Genomic DNA, 22,137 nt, shown 5'->3' on the forward strand with positions numbered 1-22,137 from the left:
TTGTTATTGTGTATAAGATCGCCTCAAATTCATCTGTGGATGAATCAGTAAAGTGGCTGCGGTCTCGCGGATCCGAAGAAGAATATGAATTTAAAAGCAAAGAATAAGTCAAATACTAAATATCGTTGAAAGAATGGGAAATTATTTTGTGATACTTTCTTGCCAGAAAGAATACAACAGGCTGAGGTAAACATGATAAAGGCAATGTTACTAATTAACAACTATACAAAATAAATATTGTGTAATAGGAAGAGTCTGTTGACGAGGAAAAAATACCGTGTACATTATGTATTGCCTTGTGGCATCAATAAACTAGTACTAACGTACAAATTGTTCAACTTTTTCCCTATTAATTAACAGATATTGACTGATGACAATAATTACGCAATGTCACGCGAGACTAACTGTGTATACTTATGTGAAGCAACTAATTAAATGCAAGCATGATATAACGGATAATGGATAATAGGGATAAATAAGTATAGTAAAATAATAATAATATACACACAATGAAGTTTGATAACGATTTATTATAGAATACTTAGAAGATATTACCTAACATTATTATGTACAAACGTTTGCAAATATTTATTAAATTATTCAGTATATCAATATGAATTTCAAATGGCAATGACAAATTTACAAATCTATATTACATTAGTTGCTTGATTAGAATTATTTGTTGGAGTTTCTGCTCATCATTGAAGCAACCTATAGCAAAAGAAGAACATATAAAATAGAAAATATAGTTACTCAATCACAAGATATACAAGAGAATCATTCGTTTTCACAAATTTGTATAAAAATTACATTTTGGAAAACTTGTTTTCTGATGAAATCGCTGGTGGTTGTTGAGATATTTTGATCGTTTCCCATTTTGCATTTAACATAGCCGTACAGATTTGCGCTATTCAAAACGATAGCGATGGAAACAGTAGCAGCCATTTAAATTTGAAAGTGAACAGCGCAGCAATGAATAATATTGACCAAAAAAGTGGACACAAGATCAGGGCCAGCCAAAAGATTCGCGCTTTCCCGCTGCGTTAATGCGGTTCTGTTGTGCACCCTGAAACACAGGGCACATAGCAGACGTTGGACTTACATGTATGAGAGTTATGTCCATAAATAATTTAGCTTATTTAATCGAAAGATTTGATAAATTTGCTAATTATTTCATAATCAGCAGCTGCAACAGAACTTTATTGAGTAATAATCTGGTTTTTGTAATTTGAGTAATACATATGAATACGCTAGGTTGTAGAAAGTGTCAACGGTAATATGTGATAACTGATAAACCTTGGACTACTGAGTTCGATTAAATCAGCATTCGCTGAGACGTGACACATGAAAAAATATACTTGGTAATCGAAAGCTATGAATAATGTGGAAATATTTGATTGCCATCGTGCCATTATATTAAATAATATGGATCTAATATAAATGGAGATACATGAAAATACATCACAATGCATGGAATCAAGCGAACCTTTTTAGATTCAAAAATCCAATGACTCTTGCCGTCATCATCGACGTAATTCCACCATCTAAGGCCGACCATTAATCTTCCCGTAATATTCTTAACTGTCCAAAAGTCCATCGACAAGAGTAGTACCACTGTCACAAAGCTCGCTATAAAACTATTCGAAAACAAACCGCATAGCATGTAAACCGTTATAGCCGCTATCCTGAAGGCCAGATGAAACAGTGTGACATACGGATGTCTAGAATCACGAAAAATGTTATCTTATAAAGATGCGACACACTTGCGTCGAGAGGCACGTCCTCCTTATACGTACTTAAGTTTATTGGCATTTTGGACGGCCTCTTCTTCCTCACGAAAGCGATCGTGTCGTCGTCCATCAGTAGAGGTACCTGTAAAGAGCATTGCAAAACAGTCGGAAAAGGACCGAGCCTGCATTTATGGTCTTCACTTCAAAATCATGCGCATATTTGCACTTTTACATGACGTGTACAAGAAACTTGGAACGCGAGGCGTTCTTCGAATCAAAGACACAGAAGAGCCACAAAATTAAATCCCGAGAACAGCTTTTGCGCATTCTCGCTCGCACGAGGAACCGGAGCATTATTTATCGTGCACAAACCGTTCCTTCGTTAGTATACGTACGGAAATGCGTAAGCGCGTAAGAATCTTCCGCTGCCAACTAGAGCTATTATTCTCGACCTCCCCCGTAACAAAACGACTTATATTTCGCTTTACGGGACAATCAAATACTTCGGGAAGAAACGCTACGACTAAAAAAAAAATGTGGCGTCAGTTTGCAGCCGATAGCAAGATCGACGTATGTGCACTTACCGTTGCGGACGCCATGTTTGCACGTTGACAGTTCGTCTGCTGGGGCCGGGCCGACGTCAGCGCCGCCGCGCGGCGTTGACTCGTCGCGCGCGAGACGCGTGTCGTTTTCCCGAAAATATCGCGCAAGGTCCGCGTTACGGTGCTCTACGGCACGCCGGACACCGCCGATCAAGGCAAGTGCCTTGGCATCGATGCCAACAACCGGCGCGAACAGTGCCTTGAGACGCGGCGCCGCACGAACGAAAGTTGCGAACGAAGTTGGCCACGTTCGCGCCGAGCGCGCTCGGCCTCCTCATTGGCCATTGACCCGCGCCGGCTGGCGGCGATTGGTCGGGAGCGGAAACGGAGCGATGCCTCGCTGGCGCGACGTCACGAGTGTCGCGCGATCAACCCCGGTTATCGGCGCGAGGGAGAAATCGAAGGTGCGCGCGCGCAACCGTGTCCGTCCGTCCGGCCGCAATTACGCACGGATACACCCACGCGAATATTCCTATCGTCGCGACGCAGATGCACGTGCGCGCGAGAGAGCGCGTTACGTATCGGCGCGTATCGCGACTCGCGCGCCTGCGATATTCGGAAGTCGCGGGAGCATCGACGGGCGCGGCGGGCCAGCAGTGCGCGCGCGATGCGGTCGCGGTGTGGTGGTGACGCGCTCGTTGCACTCGACCGATCGACTGCGGGATAGTGGTGGTAGTAATAGTAGTAGTAGTGACTCGATGTTCGTGCGTGGACGGTTGAGATAAGCAGCGCGGGGGACTGAGTGCGCGCGGATCCCGTTTCGCCTTCGGTTTTCTCGGTCTCGTTCTCGCGTTTGACCGTTCGCCTCGCCCGCGTCCGCCAACGCGCGGTCTGCCGCGTTAGACTCGCGTCGCCGTCCTCCACAGGCCACACTCGTCCTGCCGATGTAACGGACGCACACACGCTCGCACGATGCTCAAAGACCACTCACCGATCGCCCAGGCGCTCCTCGGCACCCTGTTCACGTGGGCGCTTACCGCGGCCGGCGCTGCGCTGGTTGTCGTCATTCGAGGGAAACAAGTGAGTACCAATTGTTACTCGCGCGCGCGGCGAAACCCTTTTTCGAAAGTCTGATACGCACACGCGATCGCGTGCGGCGAATGGTCCGGCTGTCGACGTCCGCCAGATCCAAGCCAGATCCCCGTTCGTCGGAGCGAACTTAACCTCATCCTCGCGCGGACGCGTCGTTAGTGTCGTTACCGCGACGCTCGCTCTTCGACACGTGGATTAGTCACTGTTCACTGCAAATCGCACGTCTTGTTTCTTTTAAGCGCACTTCTTGTGGCAGAGTACGTGCACGTATTACCCAGGCAGCACATGTAGCCTAATATATGTTTCTTAGACGTATCTAATGTCTAAGAAACATAAAGTACCATTTAAGAAACGGTTTAAATAGAAACCGTTTCTAGACCTCAATTTTAAAAACGTATTTTTCACGTTTCCACAGAAACGAAAAATGTGTTTTATTAAATTGATTTGAAATTATATAATTAATATAGAAAAAATAGTCATTTCTACTTACTTTGCGAGTATTCATTATTTTTACATCATACGTTTCAATGTACTCGATTATGGAACAAGAGACAAAAATCAACACAAGTGTGTGTGATTCCCACCTCTGATTCACCAAGCGACCGATAGATGGCCAGGCCAGACGTGGCGTTCTCGCAAGTAACATTTGTGTTATCACCTTATAAATAACCATCCGGAAAACCGATCCAATACTCTTTTCTTCTTCTTTTCTTTTGAAACTTTTGAGATCACTATTACTTGAAGTGATATTTCAAAAGAGTAAGATTCCACTACACGAAATTTAGAGAGTGATTCATAAAATATAAAAATGTAGTTTTTTACAAAAATGTGACTTAACTCTGTCTATCTTTGAGGCACTGATATATAGAATTGATAAATATTTTTCTGATGGTTTCTGAAACGTTTTTTTGCCGAAAAAGAAACGTTTTTTCGTTGGATATTTTTCTCCTAAATAAACGTTTCAATAAAATGGTTATAAAACGTTACAGCAAAACGTTTATGAAACGGTTTTGAAACCAATGTGTGCTGCCTGGGTATTCTTTGCACTTTTTGTTTTTCCCTGTTATAAAGAATGTAAGATATAAAAGGAAATGTAAAAGCAAAGGGGTACATGTAGAGCGAAAAAAATAACAAGAGATTTCTTCCCTTGCATCAAGAATTGAAATTTTTATTATTTACTAGGTGTAGAAAGTGCTGATGAAACAATGTTCCTTCAGTTGGTTTAAATTTTGATATCAAATAAATATGGAGGAAAACACATTATATAATCAAATTTTAATTAAAATATACTCCTGTTATCGTCCCGTCAGGAATATAACATCTTTTAATCAGTGATAATTTATACTTAATGCATTTACTCACAAAATTCGGAAGACGAATAGCAGAATGTGATGCAGCCGAGTGCGCGAAATATGAAATTTCCCTTGTCAGCAAATCACTACCTATGTTCACCATTACATGCCGAGTGAGAAAATTCGCGATGAACGTAAAAAACGCTGACCATTTACGAAAGTCGGGTTCTTTTGGCCCGGGACAGAGTCGCATTTGAATTTAGAGCTGATTTGACGAAATCGCTCGATCTCTGTACCACGCGGTGATTGGCGAGCGCGCATAATCCGCCGCTTCCTCTGCAATTTAATTTGCGCGCGTATGACGAGGCAATACCACGCACATATCGTTCGCTTTTGCGTTGTTGAACGTACGAGACAAATAATCTGCACTGTCGTGTGCGCATAAAATATTAAATTAATTATGTGGCGAAGAAAATTGTGGGGTTGCGTTTTACGTTATACGTTAAACATGTTATTGACTGTAATTTCTCATGTTTGTATTAGTTGTGTGCGAATATGAATATGACGCTTATTGCACACTGAAATTACATATGCTAGATATCGCTGGATAAATCTCTGAGGCACGATGCACGTGTTTTGAATGTAAAAGGATTAAGCAGATTTCATAGATGTAAGATACTCGCACATGCGACGTACTTTTTCAATTAAAATTTCATTCGAATAATACATGTGTCGAAATGTAATTTGAGATTTACACAACTTCTTGATAAGACAAATTTAAAAGTTTTTATTTCATAAGAATGATTAAGGGAATTTGTGAAAGACAAGATAATTGCGTCGTCATTGGCTTTTATTTATTTGTAGAATCAGTATTGTGTGTGTTTTAGAATATCTTTTCCTCCTTCTTTGATCTGGATATGATAGCGAGATAGCAAAATCTTTTTTTTTGGTATTATCAATGGATGATATCGATATCTAATTTTCACGGAAATAGCAACTGACATTGAATATCTTTTTTGTCGTAAAGCTTGCTTAACTTTATCTGCTGCATAATAGGTTCTGCTTTAACGTCAACAGAATTTATTAGGATTTGTTGAACAGTATATGATAAGAGCGTGTTAGTAAATTACACTTGCAAACGATAAAGAATGAAATTTGCTAAACTAGGAAAATAATACAAAATATTATATTATAGAAAAAATTAATTTTAATATACATGCATTAGATAATTCTTGCAATTTGTAAAAGATTTAATTGTTCAATATAGGATTACATCATAATGTGTAACATAATTATACTATAATTATGTAATAACAAGAATAAACTATTAATTTCTCATACTTATGTGTAACGTAATTACATAATTTTTACGAAATACATTGAATAGATTATGGTGTATGGTGCATGAATAAGTAACATATAGGAATATGATGCATATTAATTAATTAATTAAAGCGATTCGAGCGAATTAAAATTTAGAGGAAATTAAACTACTTTGGATATTTCTTTGCCAATATTTGGTGAAGCATTGGTGAACATTAGATTTGCTTTAGGGGTTGTTTAATTCATATCGTGAATTTTTTTGATATGAAAGATAGGAGTCGACGCTCCTGTTGATCATATTTCTGTATGCTGATACAAGATTAAGCACACGCTACCAATTATTGACATACCTTTTTGATATTTTCTTATAAGTTTAAGGTATGTGTGTTTCAAGTAAACATGCCTGTGCCACTCCCCGTCTCGGCGAAAGCTAAATCAGAGTTGTAAATCACCTTGAATTCGTTAGAATCAAGAAAACGAAATTTAAACGTATAACTCAGAGAGAAAACCAACTGTGTTTGTTATAACACAGCTCGTCGACTAATGAATTGTTTTCGAAATATTTCTTAATACCGCTTTCTAATTTCAAGAAAGACATTCCTCAAATTTCTGAAGCGCTGATGACGAAAAAAAAAATTTCTAGAAATTAAATAAAGGAAAAATGGTCGATTACGGTCTGAAAATATGCAATAAGAAAATCCACTCTTAAAAAAGCTTAAATCAAATCGAAATCATTGTTGCCTCTTTTCCGCGACGTTGATTGGTTATCTCGATTCGCGTTGTGTTCAGTTTAGATTACCATTGCGCGGCTGTCTTCGCGTGGAGGTTAACAATTTGGTAGAGTGTGATAATTGTGCATATAATAAATAATAGATATAAGATATTATTATTCGAAAACATTATTAATATTGAAAAATAAAATAGCGAAAAAGTTCTAGCCCGTAGAAATTTTTTCTTTTCCAAGAAGTTCTGAGTTGTTGAAATCATTATTTTTTATATTGCCTAGAGTTCTCTGCTATTAAAAATACCGTAAACTCGGAAATGAAAAAGTTCTAGCCCTTAGAAATTTTTTCTTTTCCGAGGAGTTCTGAGCTGTTGAAATCATTATTTTTTATATTGCCTAGAGTTCTCTGCTATTAAAAATACCGTAAACTCGGAAATGAAAAAGTTCTAGCCCTTAGAAATTTTTTCTTTTCCGAGGAGTTCTGAGCTGTTGAAATCATTATTTTTTATATTGCCTAGAGTTCTCTGCTATTGAAAATACCGTAACCTCGGAAATGAAAAAGTTCTAGCCCTTAGAAATTTTTTCTTTTCCGAGGAGTTCTGAGCTGTTCAAATCATTATTTTTTATATTGCCTAGAGTTCTCTGCTATTGAAAATACCGTAAACTCGGAAATGAAAAAGTTCTAGCCCTTAGAAATTTTTTCTTTTCCGAGGAGTTCTGAGCTGTTCAAATCATTATTTTTTATATTGCCTAGAGTTCTCTGCTATTGAAAATACCGTAACCTCGGAAATGAAAAAGTTCTAGCTCTTAGAAATTTTTTCTTTTCCGAGGAGTTCTGAGCTATTGAAATCATTATTTTTTATATTGCCTAGAGTTCTCTGCTATTGAAAATACCGTAAACTCGGAAATGAAAAAGTTCTAGCCCTTAGAAATTTTTTCTTTTCCGAGGAGTTCTGAGCTGTTGAAATCATTATTTTTTATATTGCCTAGAGTTCTCTGCTATTGAAAATACCGTAACCTCGGAAATGAAAAAGTTCTAGCTCTTAGAAATTTTTCCTTTTCCGAGGAGTTCTGAGCTGTTGAAATCATTATTTTTTATATTGCCTAGAGTTCTCTGCTATTGAAAATACCGTAAACTCAGAAATTAAAAAGTTCTAGCCCTTAGAAATTTTTTTCTTTTCCGAGGAGTTCTGAGCTGTTCAAATCATTATTTTTTATATTGCCTAGAGTTCTCTGCTATTGAAAATACCGTAAACTCGGAAATGAAAAAGTTCTAGCCAAATATATAGTACTTTGAGGAAAATAATTATAAAAATGCACATACGTATATAATTTTTAAGAAATTATCAGAAACGAGAAAAAAGCACTAAAAATAAAAACATCGAAGAAAAGCGTATTTATGCCTACAATAATGCGTTTCCGTTTCAGCGCAAGCTCCTCGATGTCAGCCTGGGGTTTGCTGCTGGCGTGATGCTTGCCGCGAGTTACTGGTCATTGTTGGCACCAGCGATTGAGATGGCAACCGAGAGCAAGATATACGGAGCGGAGGGCGAGTACGCGTTCGTGCCGGTCGCAGTTGGACTTCTTGTCGGCGCGGCGTTCGTATACGGGACGGACGTGTTGATATCTACCCTCGGCATTCAGTCCCCCAATGTGCTTTTAGCTATGCAATCAGTCGGTACGAAACAAAGACGCAAAGTTATTGCGAAACTAAAGAGTGACGAGGACTTAGACGATGATCATGATCAGTTAATTAACAACGTACAGATTTCCGGTGGAAAGATATGCACTCGCGTCGGGTCGACCACTATCGACGGTATCTCATTTTCTTCTCGTAAAATCGCAGTTTCTTTTCTCTGTAGGCTTGGAAAATGAGATCAGTTCGCGTAATACGTATAGTATGTTATACCTATATATACATATCTTTATGTATGTATATAGAAATGTACGCGTAAACTCGCCCCTCTTTGCATTGTCGCAGATGTAGCTGGTTTTCCCGGAATAAGCATTTCCTTACATCGTTACCTGCATAAAACAATTATTTCGATCTATTCAAGACAGAAGCAGCACAAGTTCGAATTGCATGATGACTGTAGCATGAGGAACAACAAAGATCAATAATATATAGTGAAACTGCTTAACAAGAAATGTATAATAGTACGAAGAGATTCAGTTAATTGTAATTTAGTATGACATTTTCTTTGCTAATAAATTTAAGAATGCAAAAATATATTTCAAACGACAATTATTATTACTTCTAAACGTATAATTGTAGATTTAATCTAAGATATTTTGATCTGAAAGCTGAATCAATAGATTTATATGGAAATTGTTGCTTATTCCAGGCAAATATATTGCTTAAATTAATACGGTAAATGTCTTTCCATCTGAGAAATGATTGATTAATTAATGCATTTAGCCAAAAACGTCCCCAGTTTTGAAGTAGCATATGCATGTTTGTAGTGAAATGTGATGGAACTTGTATACACACGGGTTCAACATAAATACATCAATAAAAATGCCCGATCTTCTTACTCCAACTGAACTAAATACGTCAACTAAGCTTCTAAACTAGAAATTTTAACCACAAGTAATGCAATGAAAAGTGAACGACAAAGGAAGGAATAAAAATACTCAACTTAAACTTACCATTAATACAAAGTGCACGTCCGTGTAAAAAATGATACTTAATAATACATATTTAAACAAGAAAAATAATGAAGCTTAAACATTCTGGATCTGTGTGTAAAGTTCCACGTAGCTGAGAAAACTGATCTTATTAATCCTGCCTATATGTATCTAATATGTATCTGCAACGAATTCTTTTTAACTGAGTAAACGGTGTTGACGGTGTGAGAGAGTTCTGCTGTTAATTCGTCTTATATAAGTTGCATTTGCATGAAGTGCCCTTGTGTCTATGGTCCAGTTTTTGAAAGTTTGTGCGGGTGCGAAGCGTGTTATATATGTTGTTGCGAATGTTTACTTTTTCAGGCTTCTACGAACAGAATAGTAGACGTCGACAAATCACGAATATTAACAGAACACCGGAATCGGCGGAAATCGGGACAATTTATGAAGATCCTAATAATGAAGCGAAAAACAACCAGTGGCGAAGGATATTACTACTAGTTGTTGCAATTACGGTATATTTTTATGATATAGTGAATTATGCAACTTTATCTACTCAAATCGTGTACAATAGTTATCAATTAAGTAATACGTATATTTTTAATTTGCTAACTAGGTACATAATATTCCTGAAGGCCTTGCAGTTGGTGTAGGCTTTGGCGCAGTAGGCAGTAGCTCATCTGCAACATTCGAGAATGCAAGGTAAGCGACAGTTATGCATCACGGTACATTATCAGCATAATAGTAATATGATACGATACTTTTTAATAAACAAAAAATATATAATTACATAAAGAAATACATATCGCCATTGCATTCTTTGCTGGACGATGCGTTTTTATATATTATATGTATATATTGTTTTAAAAATATTTACAAGTTTTATAAATCTGAATAATATATGTACATTTATCAATTTTGTTATAAATTATATTAATTGATGGAGAAAATAATTGCGTGTAGCAATTATATAAAACAAAGGAAAAAAATAATCTCTTAGCTACGTGATACGATCTTAACTACTCGCAATGTTTAATAAAGGCTGTACTCTGCTATTACTGGTTTAGATCAATCTTGTCTATGCAATTGATTACGCAAGTCACGAAGGTTAAATACGAAGTTAGTGATGTGGTGGATTTTAAGTATGACAAACAGTCTTTGCATACGAAATCGAAAAAAGAGAGGAATCTTAATGTAGAAAACAAAAATTCAAGCACATTATCTCCATTCCAATCTATAGAAGCGCAATGCATTTGAAATTTAGAGGCCGATGGCATTCCATATTATTAATTGATTATAGAGAATCACAGTATTGATATCGCATTCCAAACGCAACGCGTCATTAAAAACGTTTATGTAATAAAATATACACGTTATTATTAGAGATATTATAATTTGGATCTAGATATCAAATTTTTCAAAAAAAGTTATGCTAATTTTTTAGTAACTCAATATTCTAAAGTTTTTTGGTAATTTGGTAAGAATAATAATTTGCAGAAGTTAATTAATGAACTATACCGAAAATTTGTAGAATAATTAGAAATAATCTAATAATCAGTTTGCAACTATAATTTATATGAGATAAACCAAGCATGGATTGGAAAAAGTTCAATCAAGTAAACGTTATCGGGTATATTAATTTTATGATTCCATAAGATTTTGCAGGGAAAAGCTGAAATATTATATTTAGTAACATCTATTGCATAACATTACTATCTACACACAGCATTACTTTTCCGCTCTTCGTAATTCTTATATTTCGTGTTAGATGGCAGCAGCGTGAAAGTAGACAGGGCATGCATGAGCACAAGTATTCGTTAGAAATAAAAATTTCTTCAAGAACTATTCGTCATAGAAAACATGATCGTTTTGTATCATCTAATGTGCATATAAATATATATAAAGTCTTTAAATAAGTAAAATTTAAATACAAATCTATAATTAACAGAGATAGTCTTTCATACTGAAAATATATAAATATTCATTTACTCAGAATTTTCTCTTTATCTAATATCTTTTGTTTTTCTAGACTTAAGTATAAAGATAACTGGTATTTCTAGTTACAAAATTACGCACACACATAATGGTAAAGGGGAAAACTACGAATTCGCTATGATCCATTCCGGTTTGATTCGGTATTGTTCAACTCACACTTTACACTTAATTGATTAGAATTCTCACATGACTTGTGCGGATTGCGCCAGCTGTCTCTCCCAGATACTCACTCGATCTAAACAAGCGAAATAAGAACAAGCCGAACAATACTCGATCGAAACTAAATCGAACGAAAATGAATCATCGTCCCCGCACTCATGCGCGGTTTTTTCTTTCCAATAATCTCCTTCTCTGTCTGTCCATTGGCCACATGTGCCATGTACGTGCATATTCTTGAGCCGATGATTCGCGAGGTCGCGGGCGATCGGCAAGCCGCGGCGTGGTAGGAGGTCTCCATGAATGAGCTCTATGGTGGTCGGCCGCGACCGCCAGTTGGAGGCGAAGTTTATTGGCTTCGGTCGGTGCCTGTGGGGTGCGGGTGCGCAGGGAGGGAAGGGCACGTGTGGCCCTGGAATCCGACGAGCCCTAGGCGCCGCGCATTCCATTCCAGCCATCCCTCCTCTCCCCCTCGCTTCTCCCTCCACCTACTCTACTCGCGCCTACGTGTCCTGCTTCTTCTTTCATGCCGCTGCTGCCTCTTTCATCTCGCCTCGCCTCGCTCCGACTCCCTCGCGCGATGAATTCGCTTTCTTCAGTTTGCGTTTGCTTTGCGACATTTTGTATCTGACGGATGTCTTTTCTGACGAATGATGTTTCAAGGCAGTTTTTATAGTGAATCATCGTACTCGTTAATATTACGTTATGTTACGTGTACATTAATCTAGCGAAAAATCTTAATGCGATATTGAATGAGTAACAAAAGAGAAAAAAATCAAATGCTTATCTCTGTGATCAAGTGAACGTATGCACGTGGCTGTGCACGTGCAATGTTGAATGTTAGCTCCGATTTGCCTGATTTCTGAAGCATCATTATTTGTATAATATGACAAAGAGGATGGCTGTTTCTAACGTTTTATTTATGACCGTTATATAATTTGCAAGCAGATATATGACATCGTGTTATCAGTCTTTACAATTGACGAACGTGGTTAACTAAGCAATCTTCCTGCGTTTTGTTTGTTATATTGAGAATTAAGCACTAGTCATAAGAAACAAGTTTTCTTCAAGATATTTAGATTTAAAATTTAAAAATCATGTAGAGTACCCAAAAAATAATTAAACGCCGAAAGGGCGAGGGGGAGTAACATATACTTACAAAATGCTTGCTAAAGTAAGTTTTATATTTTATGACTATAAACGATATATACTCATACTGTGAATATGATATGAAAGGAGTGAAAAAATAGACAATGTTTATATTAATTTTGCAAAATTAATGAATGAAGAGCCAATGCTGATAAATAAACACAAAATAAAGACTGCAAATAGTAGAACATTTAACAGATATAGCGTTGAAATATCGTTTAATTATCGAATTTTGTCTTCACAGTATTCACTTCAGCATTTATAAAAAAAAAAAGAAAATTACATGTATTTATTATTCAATGCATTTCGAGTGCTCGGGGCCTGTATATTCGCGGCACGATCTTGCGTATATATAGAACTAACTTGACATCAGTTACGCCGACACGATGCAGAGCCGACATTCCTGTGTATTCAAATGACGATGGCTGCAAGGACCAATACAGCTTTGAGCCTCCCCGAGATCTCGTGGCGAAAGGTCCATTAAGAATCCATGGAATGAATGGATGGTGGCCAGGGCATTTTCCTCTTCACGCGTATTAAGAGATATACCAAAGTGAACGGACCTAGATTCTGACGACGAACGTGATCTCACTTCCATGTCGTAACACTTCAGAGAACTCGGGTCTGTTCTGTATCAATATATAGGACGCGATGCAGATGATATATATATATATTGATGAGAATTGATTTCATTAATTGTAATTTAATTCGAATTGCGACATCGATTCTGTGATTAATGACGTATGTCGGTACTGTGTTAAAATGAAACGACATTAATTTTTCACGGTGAGAAGAAAGATAAGACTATACCCCATGAGACGATTAATCAATGAGAAATCGGGTAATTAATACCGCGACGAGAAAGTATTCGGAATTTTTTACGCGGCCCGATCTGAGCTTGGGAATGCCGGCGCCTTTCGCTCGACAGACGCAATTAGCGCTAGCACCTTAAAAGCGATCAAAAAGCGGCAGTAACAAGTTACACGGTAACTGATATCCATTTCGGAAGTGAAACTTCCCACGGTATGCATCCATTATTGGTAAGTTCTAATGAGAAAGAACTTCTGACAGTGCACGATATGAACTATAACGCTTTTAATGCTACTGAGCTACTGAATAGTTGATCCTGTTTTAAATACGCTAAGAGAGAGAGAGATAGAGATACAGCCTTGATGCTCGTTTGGAAAAATTACTTAGCCTTGGGCGACCCTGGCCCATGCCCTTTTCCGTCTCGACCAGTTCGTAACGAACGACGTACCATTCTCACGACGATTGCGATTAACCCCCTTGGTCCTGCATATATTTTCAACTGGGCTACGGGCAGCTTCGCTGTGTACGTACAGAATGATCTCTGGTTAACTTGTACTTGCTTTTAACGGTGGACTTTGTACGAATAATTAAAAGGATGCTTGAAAAAATGCAAACTTCCATGTTTTTCATCTTAGTAATGTGTTCACTGTGTTCATTATGTGTATATCTGCAGAAGATCAGAACGATCCTTCGATTCATAAAAAGATCATTAAGATACTCGATAATGTCTAATAACATAGCTGTTATTACATAAACATCGCGATTTCATGACTAAGCGCGTGTTTCCCGTTCATAAATCTCGCTATCGATTTGCAATATCCGCAAGTAGGCAGGATGAAAAAGGTCCGGAGACCGCGTTCTTCACGGCGTTCCGGTCAAGGAGAACGTCATTAAGACGACGCCGTCATGGAAATGAAACTTTGCGCAATCCGAGTGCAGCCGGGCTCGCATTGGTCAGCGAGCAACCTACGTTCGCGTCGCGTCCTTTCCAAGGAAACGTAACTCCTTGCGGTGGCGAAGGTGGCAATAAGTTCCGGTGCGCTGTAGTGCAGAAAGAATCATGAATGAAACGTTTCGCAGTTGCTCTGTTGCGCGGCGGCAACGTCGTTGCCGCCGGTGTTGCAGAACGACCGACGGAGACGCGACAAGAAACTCAGGCAAAAAGAGAGAGACGGTAAAGAGAGGCGTTAGTGGGTAAATGGAAAGGTATAGCCGGCCAAAGCAGATTTGCGCCCGTTGCACGCCGCTCAAGGAGATCCGGTACTGACTCACTACCGAGCGGTGCTACGTGAATTTTTCGCGGAATGTGGGTCTATCGCTCGTTTCTTCCCACTTTGTTCACGCTTTTTCCACAGATTCTCGTAATCGCGAGTCCACGCTGAGTTATCCTCGTTGCTACCGTCAATCTAGAACACCTTTCATCATTTCAGCTTGCGGAGTGCGGTCTCGGGTCCAAGAAGCGTTCCCGAAATTTCTTTACGGCATGCCGTAAACGCATGCGGACAGAGCGTTTTGAATCAGTGTAGGCGGAGTACAGATCTCACAAAGGGCGCGAGGATCTGATTTGTATACACACTGGCCCTCCTCGCTCTTCTTCTCTTTTTCATCTTCTCCTTCGTTGCCTTCCTACTTGTTCGTTTTTTTTTCCTTTTTTTGGAGCTGCTTCTGAACAAGGAGAAGCTGAAGGAGCAACGAAGACGCGAGGAGAGAAAGAGCGCGTGTAAAAGCGAAGGAACCGCAGGATCTCCGAGTCCGTTGCGCCACGTAGATGAGGTGGTGCTATGTTAAACATGGCGCCGGACAAAGCTGCCGACGAAACCATCTCATTTCAATGCTATCCTCTCTCGGCTGTCTTATTATATACTGGCTGACTGGTGCTCATCGCGATGCTCTCTTTCGTTCTCCTGCGATATTCTTTCGTCCTTATCCCTCACTTTTTGCCTCTTCGCTGTATTGGCTCTTCCTTTTATTTCCCCTTTCGCCTCTCGCCAAAATCTACCTCCTCTCATCGTTCAGTTTTTTCTCCTTTATCTTCATTCTGTTCTCATTTTTTCTCGATATCCCGTGCACGTCCAGCCTGAAGTACACTGTAAAAGTTGAGATGATGTAATGTTTTTTATTTCTTTTATATCGTAATGTTTTCTTCAACGCCTCAGGCTTCTTAACTTGGATCATTAGGTTGTTTGATGCGAAGAATATATCACATAAATTGCTTTTATCGTCCTCAAAACAATACCTATTGTAAGATCTGGAAAGATAGTCGAGACTAACGGGTCGTATAGAGGATCGGAATGAAAACAAGTTGATCACAGCAGTAGGAGTATTGGCCATACAGCCTAAGACCTAGGCGTGTGAACCAGGGATCCCGGAGAGTTCGAGTTCAAATCTAAGGCAGTCTCCTAGTTATTTTTCGCCTCTTACAATTCAGAAGTGGGATAAAATCCGCTACCCCTCGAAGACAGTTGAGATTCATCCGCTATCCCTCGGAGAGGAGGGAGTTGAGAAGCAGCTGGCCGGTAGTGAAGCCTGAACATGGAGATTGGGAAGGACTCAGAGGAGTGAACCAACATGGAGGTTGGGAGGGACTCAGAGGAGTGAACCAACATGGAGGTTGGGAGGGACTCAGAGGAGTGAACCAACATGGAGGTTGGGAGGGACTCAGAAGAGTGAACCAAAAATGGATGTTGGGAGGGACTCAGAAGAGTGAACCAAAAATGGAGGTTGAGAGGGACTCAAGTGGAGTGAACCGACGATTTGGAGACATTCGGGGACGAATGTAATGTCAGGCTGGCCGAGCTGTAAGATCTGGAAAGATAGTCGAGACTGACAGGTCGTATAGAGGATCGGAATGAAAACAAGTTGATCACAGCAGTAGGAGTATTGGCCGTACAGCCTAAGACCTAGGCGTGTGAACCAGGGATCCCGGAGAGTTCGAGTTCAAATCTAAGGCAGTCTCCTAGTTATTTTTCGCCTCTTACAATTCAGATGTGGGATAAAATCCGCTACCCCTCGAAGACAGTTGAGATTCATCCGCTACCCCTCGGAGAGGAGGGAGTTGAGAAGCAGCTGGCCGGTAGTGAAGCCTGAACATGGAGGTCGGGACGGACTCAGAGGAGTGAACCAACATGGAGATTGGGAAGGACTCAGAGGAGTGAACCAACATGGAGGTTGGGAGGGACTCAGAAGAGTGAACCAAAAATGGATGTTGGGAGGGACTCAGAAGAGTGAACCAAAAATGGAGGTTGAGAGGGACTCAAGTGGAGTGAACCGACGATTTGGAGACATTCGGGGACGAATGTAATGTCAGGCTGGCCGAGCTGTAAGATCTGGAAAGATAGTCGAGACTGATAGGTCGTATAGAGGATCGAAATGAAAACAAGTTGATCACAGTAGTAGGAGTATTGGCCGTACAGCCTAAGACCTAGGCGTGTGAACCAGGGATCCCGGAGAGTTCGAGTTCAAATCTAAGGCAGTCTCCTAGTTATTTTTCGCCTCTTACAATTCAGATGTGGGATAAAATCCGCTACCCCTCGAAGACAGTTGAGATTCATCCGCTACCCCTCGGAGAGGAGGGAGTTGAGAAGCAGCTGGCCGGTAGTGAAGCCTGAACATGGAGATTGGGAAGGACTCAGAGGAGTGAACCAACATGGAGGTTGGGAGGGACTCAGAGGAGTGAACCAACATGGAGGTTGGGAGGGACTCAGAGGAGTGAACCAACATGGAGGTTGGGAGGGACTCAGAAGAGTGAACCAAAAATGGATGTTGGGAGGGACTCAGAAGAGTGAACCAAAAATGGAGGTTGAGAGGGACTCAAGTGGAGTGAACCGACGATTTGGAGACATTCGGGGACGAATGTAATGTCAGGCTGGCCGAGCTGTAAGATCTGGAAAGATAGTCGAGACTGACAGGTCGTATAGAGGATCGGAATGAAAACAAGTTGATCACAGCAGTAGGAGTATTGGCCGTACAGCCTAAGACCTAGGCGTGTGAACCAGGGATCCCGGAGAGTTCGAGTTCAAATCTAAGGCAGTCTCCTAGTTATTTTTCGCCTCTTACAATTCAGATGTGGGATAAAATCCGCTACCCTCGAAGACAGTTGAGATTCATCCGCTACCCCTCGGAGAGGAGGGAGTTGAGAAGCAGCTGGCCGGTAGTGAAGCCTGAACATGGAGGTCGGGACGGACTCAGAGGAGTGAACCAACATGGAGATTGGGAAGGACTCAGAGGAGTGAACCAACATGGAGGTTGGGAGGGACTCAGAAGAGTGAACCAAAAATGGATGTTGGGAGGGACTCAGAAGAGTGAACCAAAAATGGAGGTTGAGAGGGACTCAAGTGGAGTGAACCGACGATTTGGAGACATTCGGGGACGAATGTAATGTCAGGCTGGCCGAGCTGTAAGATCTGGAAAGATAGTCGAGACTGATAGGTCGTATAGAGGATCGAAATGAAAACAAGTTGATCACAGTAGTAGGAGTATTGGCCGTACAGCCTAAGACCTAGGCGTGTGAACCAGGGATCCCGGAGAGTTCGAGTTCAAATCTAAGGCAGTCTCCTAGTTATTTTTCGCCTCTTACAATTCAGAAGTGGGATAAAATCCGCTACCCCTCGAAGACAGTTGAGATTCATCCGCTACCCTCGGAGAGGAGGGAGTTGAGAAGCAGCTGGCCGGTAGTGAAGCCTGAACATGGAGATTGGGAAGGACTCAGAGGAGTGAACCAACATGGAGGTTGGGAGGACTCAGAGGAGTGAACCAACATGGAGGTTGGGAGGACTCAGAGGAGTGAACCAACATGGAGGTTGGGAGGGACTCAGAAGAGTGAACCAAAAATGGATGTTGGGAGGGACTCAGAAGAGTGAACCAAAAATGGAGGTTGAGAGGGACTCAAGTGGAGTGAACCGACGATTTGGAGACATTCGGGGACGAATGTAATGTCAGGCTGGCCGAGCTGTAAGATCTGGAAAGATAGTCGAGACTGACAGGTCGTATAGAGGATCGGAATGAAAACAAGTTGATCACAGCAGTAGGAGTATTGGCCGTACAGCCTAAGACCTAGGCGTGTGAACCAGGGATCCCGGAGAGTTCGAGTTCAAATCTAAGGCAGTCTCCTAGTTATTTTTCGCCTCTTACAATTCAGATGTGGGATAAAATCCGCTACCCTCGAAGACAGTTGAGATTCATCCGCTACCCCTCGGAGAGGAGGGAGTTGAGAAGCAGCTGGCCGGTAGTGAAGCCTGAACATGGAGGTCGGGACGGACTCAGAGGAGTGAACCAACATGGAGATTGGGAAGGACTCAGAGGAGTGAACCAACATGGAGGTTGGGAGGGACTCAGAAGAGTGAACCAAAAATGGATGTTGGGAGGGACTCAGAAGAGTGAACCAAAAATGGAGGTTGAGAGGGACTCAAGTGGAGTGAACCGACGATTTGGAGACATTCGGGGACGAATGTAATGTCAGGCTGGCCGAGCTGTAAGATCTGGAAAGATAGTCGAGACTGATAGGTCGTATAGAGGATCGAAATGAAAACAAGTTGATCACAGTAGTAGGAGTATTGGCCGTACAGCCTAAGACCTAGGCGTGTGAACCAGGGATCCCGGAGAGTTCGAGTTCAAATCTAAGGCAGTCTCCTAGTTATTTTTCGCCTCTTACAATTCAGATGTGGGATAAAATCCGCTACCCCTCGAAGACAGTTGAGATTCATCCGCTACCCCTCGGAGAGGAGGGAGTTGAGAAGCAGCTGGCCGGTAGTGAAGCCTGAACATGGAGGTCGGGACGGACTCAGAGGAGTGAACCAACATGGAGGTTGGGAGGGACTCAGAGGAGTGAACCAACATGGAGGTTGGGAGGGACTCAGAGGAGTGAACCAACATGGAGGTTGGGAGGGACTCAGAAGAGTGAACCAAAAATGGATGTTGGGAGGGACTCAGAAGAGTGAACCAAAAATGGAGGTTGAGAGGGACTCAAGTGGAGTGAACCGACGATTTGGAGACATTCGGGGACGAATGTAATGTCAGGCTGGCCGAGCTGTAAGATCTGGAAAGATAGTCGAGACTGACAGGTCGTATAGAGGATCGGAATGAAAACAAGTTGATCACAGCAGTAGGAGTATTGGCCGTACAGCCTAAGACCTAGGCGTGTGAACCAGGGATCCCGGAGAGTTCGAGTTCAAATCTAAGGCAGTCTCCTAGTTATTTTTCGCCTCTTACAATTCAGATGTGGGATAAAATCCGCTACCCCTCGAAGACAGTTGAGATTCATCCGCTACCCTCGGAGAGGAGGGAGTTGAGAAGCAGCTGGCCGGTAGTGAAGCCTGAACATGGAGGTCGGGACGGACTCAGAGGAGTGAACCAACATGGAGATTGGGAAGGACTCAGAGGAGTGAACCAACATGGAGGTTGGGAGGGACTCAGAAGAGTGAACCAAAAATGGATGTTGGGAGGGACTCAGAAGAGTGAACCAAAAATGGAGGTTGAGAGGGACTCAAGTGGAGTGAACCGACGATTTGGAGACATTCGGGGACGAATGTAATGTCAGGCTGGCCGAGCTGTAAGATCTGGAAAGATAGTCGAGACTGATAGGTCGTATAGAGGATCGAATGAAAACAAGTTGATCACAGTAGTAGGAGTATTGGCCGTACAGCCTAAGACCTAGGCGTGTGAACCAGGGATCCCGGAGAGTTCGAGTTCAAATCTAAGGCAGTCTCCTAGTTATTTTTCGCCTCTTACAATTCAGAAGTGGGATAAAATCCGCTACCCCTCGAAGACAGTTGAGATTCATCCGCTACCCCTCGGAGAGGAGGGAGTTGAGAAGCAGCTGGCCGGTAGTGAAGCCTGAACATGGAGATTGGGAAGGACTCAGAGGAGTGAACCAACATGGAGGTTGGGAGGGACTCAGAGGAGTGAACCAACATGGAGGTTGGAGGACTCAGAGGAGTGAACCAACATGGAGGTTGGAGGGACTCAGAAGAGTGAACCAAAAATGGATGTTGGGAGGGACTCAGAAGAGTGAACCAAAAATGGAGGTTGAGAGGGACTCAAGTGGAGTGAACCGACGATTTGGAGACATTCGGGGACGAATGTAATGTCAGGCTGGCCGAGCTGTAAGATCTGGAAAGATAGTCGAGACTGACAGGTCGTATAGAGGATCGGAATGAAAACAAGTTGATCACAGCAGTAGGAGTATTGGCCGTACAGCCTAAGACCTAGGCGTGTGAACCAGGGATCCCGGAGAGTTCGAGTTCAAATCTAAGGCAGTCTCCTAGTTATTTTTCGCCTCTTACAATTCAGATGTGGGATAAAATCCGCTACCCCTCGAAGACAGTTGAGATTCATCCGCTACCCCTCGGAGAGGAGGGAGTTGAGAAGCAGCTGGCCGGTAGTGAAGCCTGAACATGGAGGTCGGGACGGACTCAGAGGAGTGAACCAACATGGAGATTGGGAAGGACTCAGAGGAGTGAACCAACATGGAGGTTGGGAGGGACTCAGAAGAGTGAACCAAAAATGGATGTTGGGAGGGACTCAGAAGAGTGAACCAAAAATGGAGGTTGAGAGGGACTCAAGTGGAGTGAACCGACGATTTGGAGACATTCGGGGACGAATGTAATGTCAGGCTGGCCGAGCTGTAAGATCTGGAAAGATAGTCGAGACTGATAGGTCGTATAGAGGATCGAAATGAAAACAAGTTGATCACAGTAGTAGGAGTATTGGCCGTACAGCCTAAGACCTAGGCGTGTGAACCAGGGATCCCGGAGAGTTCGAGTTCAAATCTAAGGCAGTCTCCTAGTTATTTTTCGCCTCTTACAATTCAGATGTGGGATAAAATCCGCTACCCCTCGAAGACAGTTGAGATTCATCCGCTACCCCTCGGAGAGGAGGGAGTTGAGAAGCAGCTGGCCGGTAGTGAAGCCTGAACATGGAGGTCGGGACGGACTCAGAGGAGTGAACCAACATGGAGATTGGGAAGGACTCAGAGGAGTGAACCAACATGGAGATTGGGAGGGACTCAGAGGAGTGAACCAACATGGAGTTGGAGGACTCAAAGATGAACCAAAATGGATGTTGGGAGGGACTCAGAAGAGTGAACCAAAAATGGAGGTTGAGAGGGACTCAAGTGGAGTGAACCGACGATTTGGAGACATTCGGGGACGAATGTAATGTCAGGCTGGCGAGCTGTAAGATCTGGAAAGATAGTCGAGACTGATAGGTCGTATAGAGGATCGAAATGAAAACAAGTTGATCACAGTAGTAGGAGTATTGGCCGTACAGCCTAAGACCTAGGCGTGGTGAACCAGGGATCCCGGAGAGTTCGAGTTCAAATCTAAGGCAGTCTCCTAGTTATTTTTCGCCTCTTACAATTCAGATGTGGGATAAATCCGCTACCCCTCGAGACAGTTGAGATTCATCCGCTAACCCCTCGGAGAGGAGGGAGTTGAGAAGCAGCTGCCGGTAGTGAAGCCTGAACATGGAGTCGGACGGACTCGAGGAGTGAACCAACATGGAGATTGGGAAGGACTCAGAGGAATGAAACAAATGGAGTTTGGGAGGGACTCAGAAGAGTGAACCAAAAATGGAATGTGGGAGGGACTCAGAAGAGTGAACCAAAAATGGAGGTTGAGAGGGACTCAAGTGGAGTGAACCGACGATTTGGAGACATTCAGGGTAACTTATGATGATACGATCGAATTTTCAAGCACCAT

General features: G+C 41.8%; 1 protein-coding gene and 1 pseudogene across 2 annotated transcripts; one reads left to right on the plus strand and one right to left on the minus strand.

The window, feature by feature from the left end:
• Nucleotides 1-740: 740 nt before the first annotated feature.
• On the minus strand, nucleotides 741-2,453 carry LOC113561922 (annotated as a pseudogene).
• Nucleotides 2,454-2,488: 35 nt separating this feature from the next.
• LOC113561921 (zinc transporter ZIP11-like) lies at nucleotides 2,489-12,910 on the plus strand. 2 transcript variants are annotated; one of them, XM_026969557.1, is made up of 4 exons: nucleotides 2,489-3,352; nucleotides 8,132-8,519; nucleotides 9,695-9,846; nucleotides 9,948-12,910. In XM_026969557.1, the coding sequence occupies exons 1-4, from the start codon at nucleotides 3,245-3,247 to the stop codon at nucleotides 10,035-10,037; spliced, it is 738 nt and encodes a 245-aa protein (XP_026825358.1). In that variant the 5' UTR covers nucleotides 2,489-3,244; the 3' UTR covers nucleotides 10,038-12,910. The 2 variants fall into 2 exon arrangements, with proteins under 2 accessions (XP_026825358.1, XP_026825359.1); XM_026969558.1 differs by having other exon boundaries at nucleotides 2,492-3,352; nucleotides 8,132-8,381.
• Nucleotides 12,911-22,137: the final 9,227 nt, after the last annotated feature.

This window comes from Ooceraea biroi, chromosome 5 (genome assembly GCF_003672135.1).
Source record: "Ooceraea biroi isolate clonal line C1 chromosome 5, Obir_v5.4, whole genome shotgun sequence".
Taxonomy (NCBI): Eukaryota; Metazoa; Arthropoda; class Insecta; order Hymenoptera; family Formicidae; genus Ooceraea; species Ooceraea biroi.

Excerpts from the sequence above, each read along its gene's own strand:
- LOC113561921 (XM_026969557.1), top strand. The coding sequence starts at position 3,245 with ATGCTCAAAGACCACTCACCGATCGCCCAGGCGCTCCTCGGCACCCTG. Across the intron at positions 3,353-8,131 it reads TCGTCATTCGAGGGAAACAA|CGCAAGCTCCTCGATGTCAG; the intron begins GTGAGTACCAAT and ends TTTCCGTTTCAG. Across the intron at positions 9,847-9,947 it reads TACTAGTTGTTGCAATTACG|GTACATAATATTCCTGAAGG; the intron begins GTATATTTTTAT and ends TTTGCTAACTAG.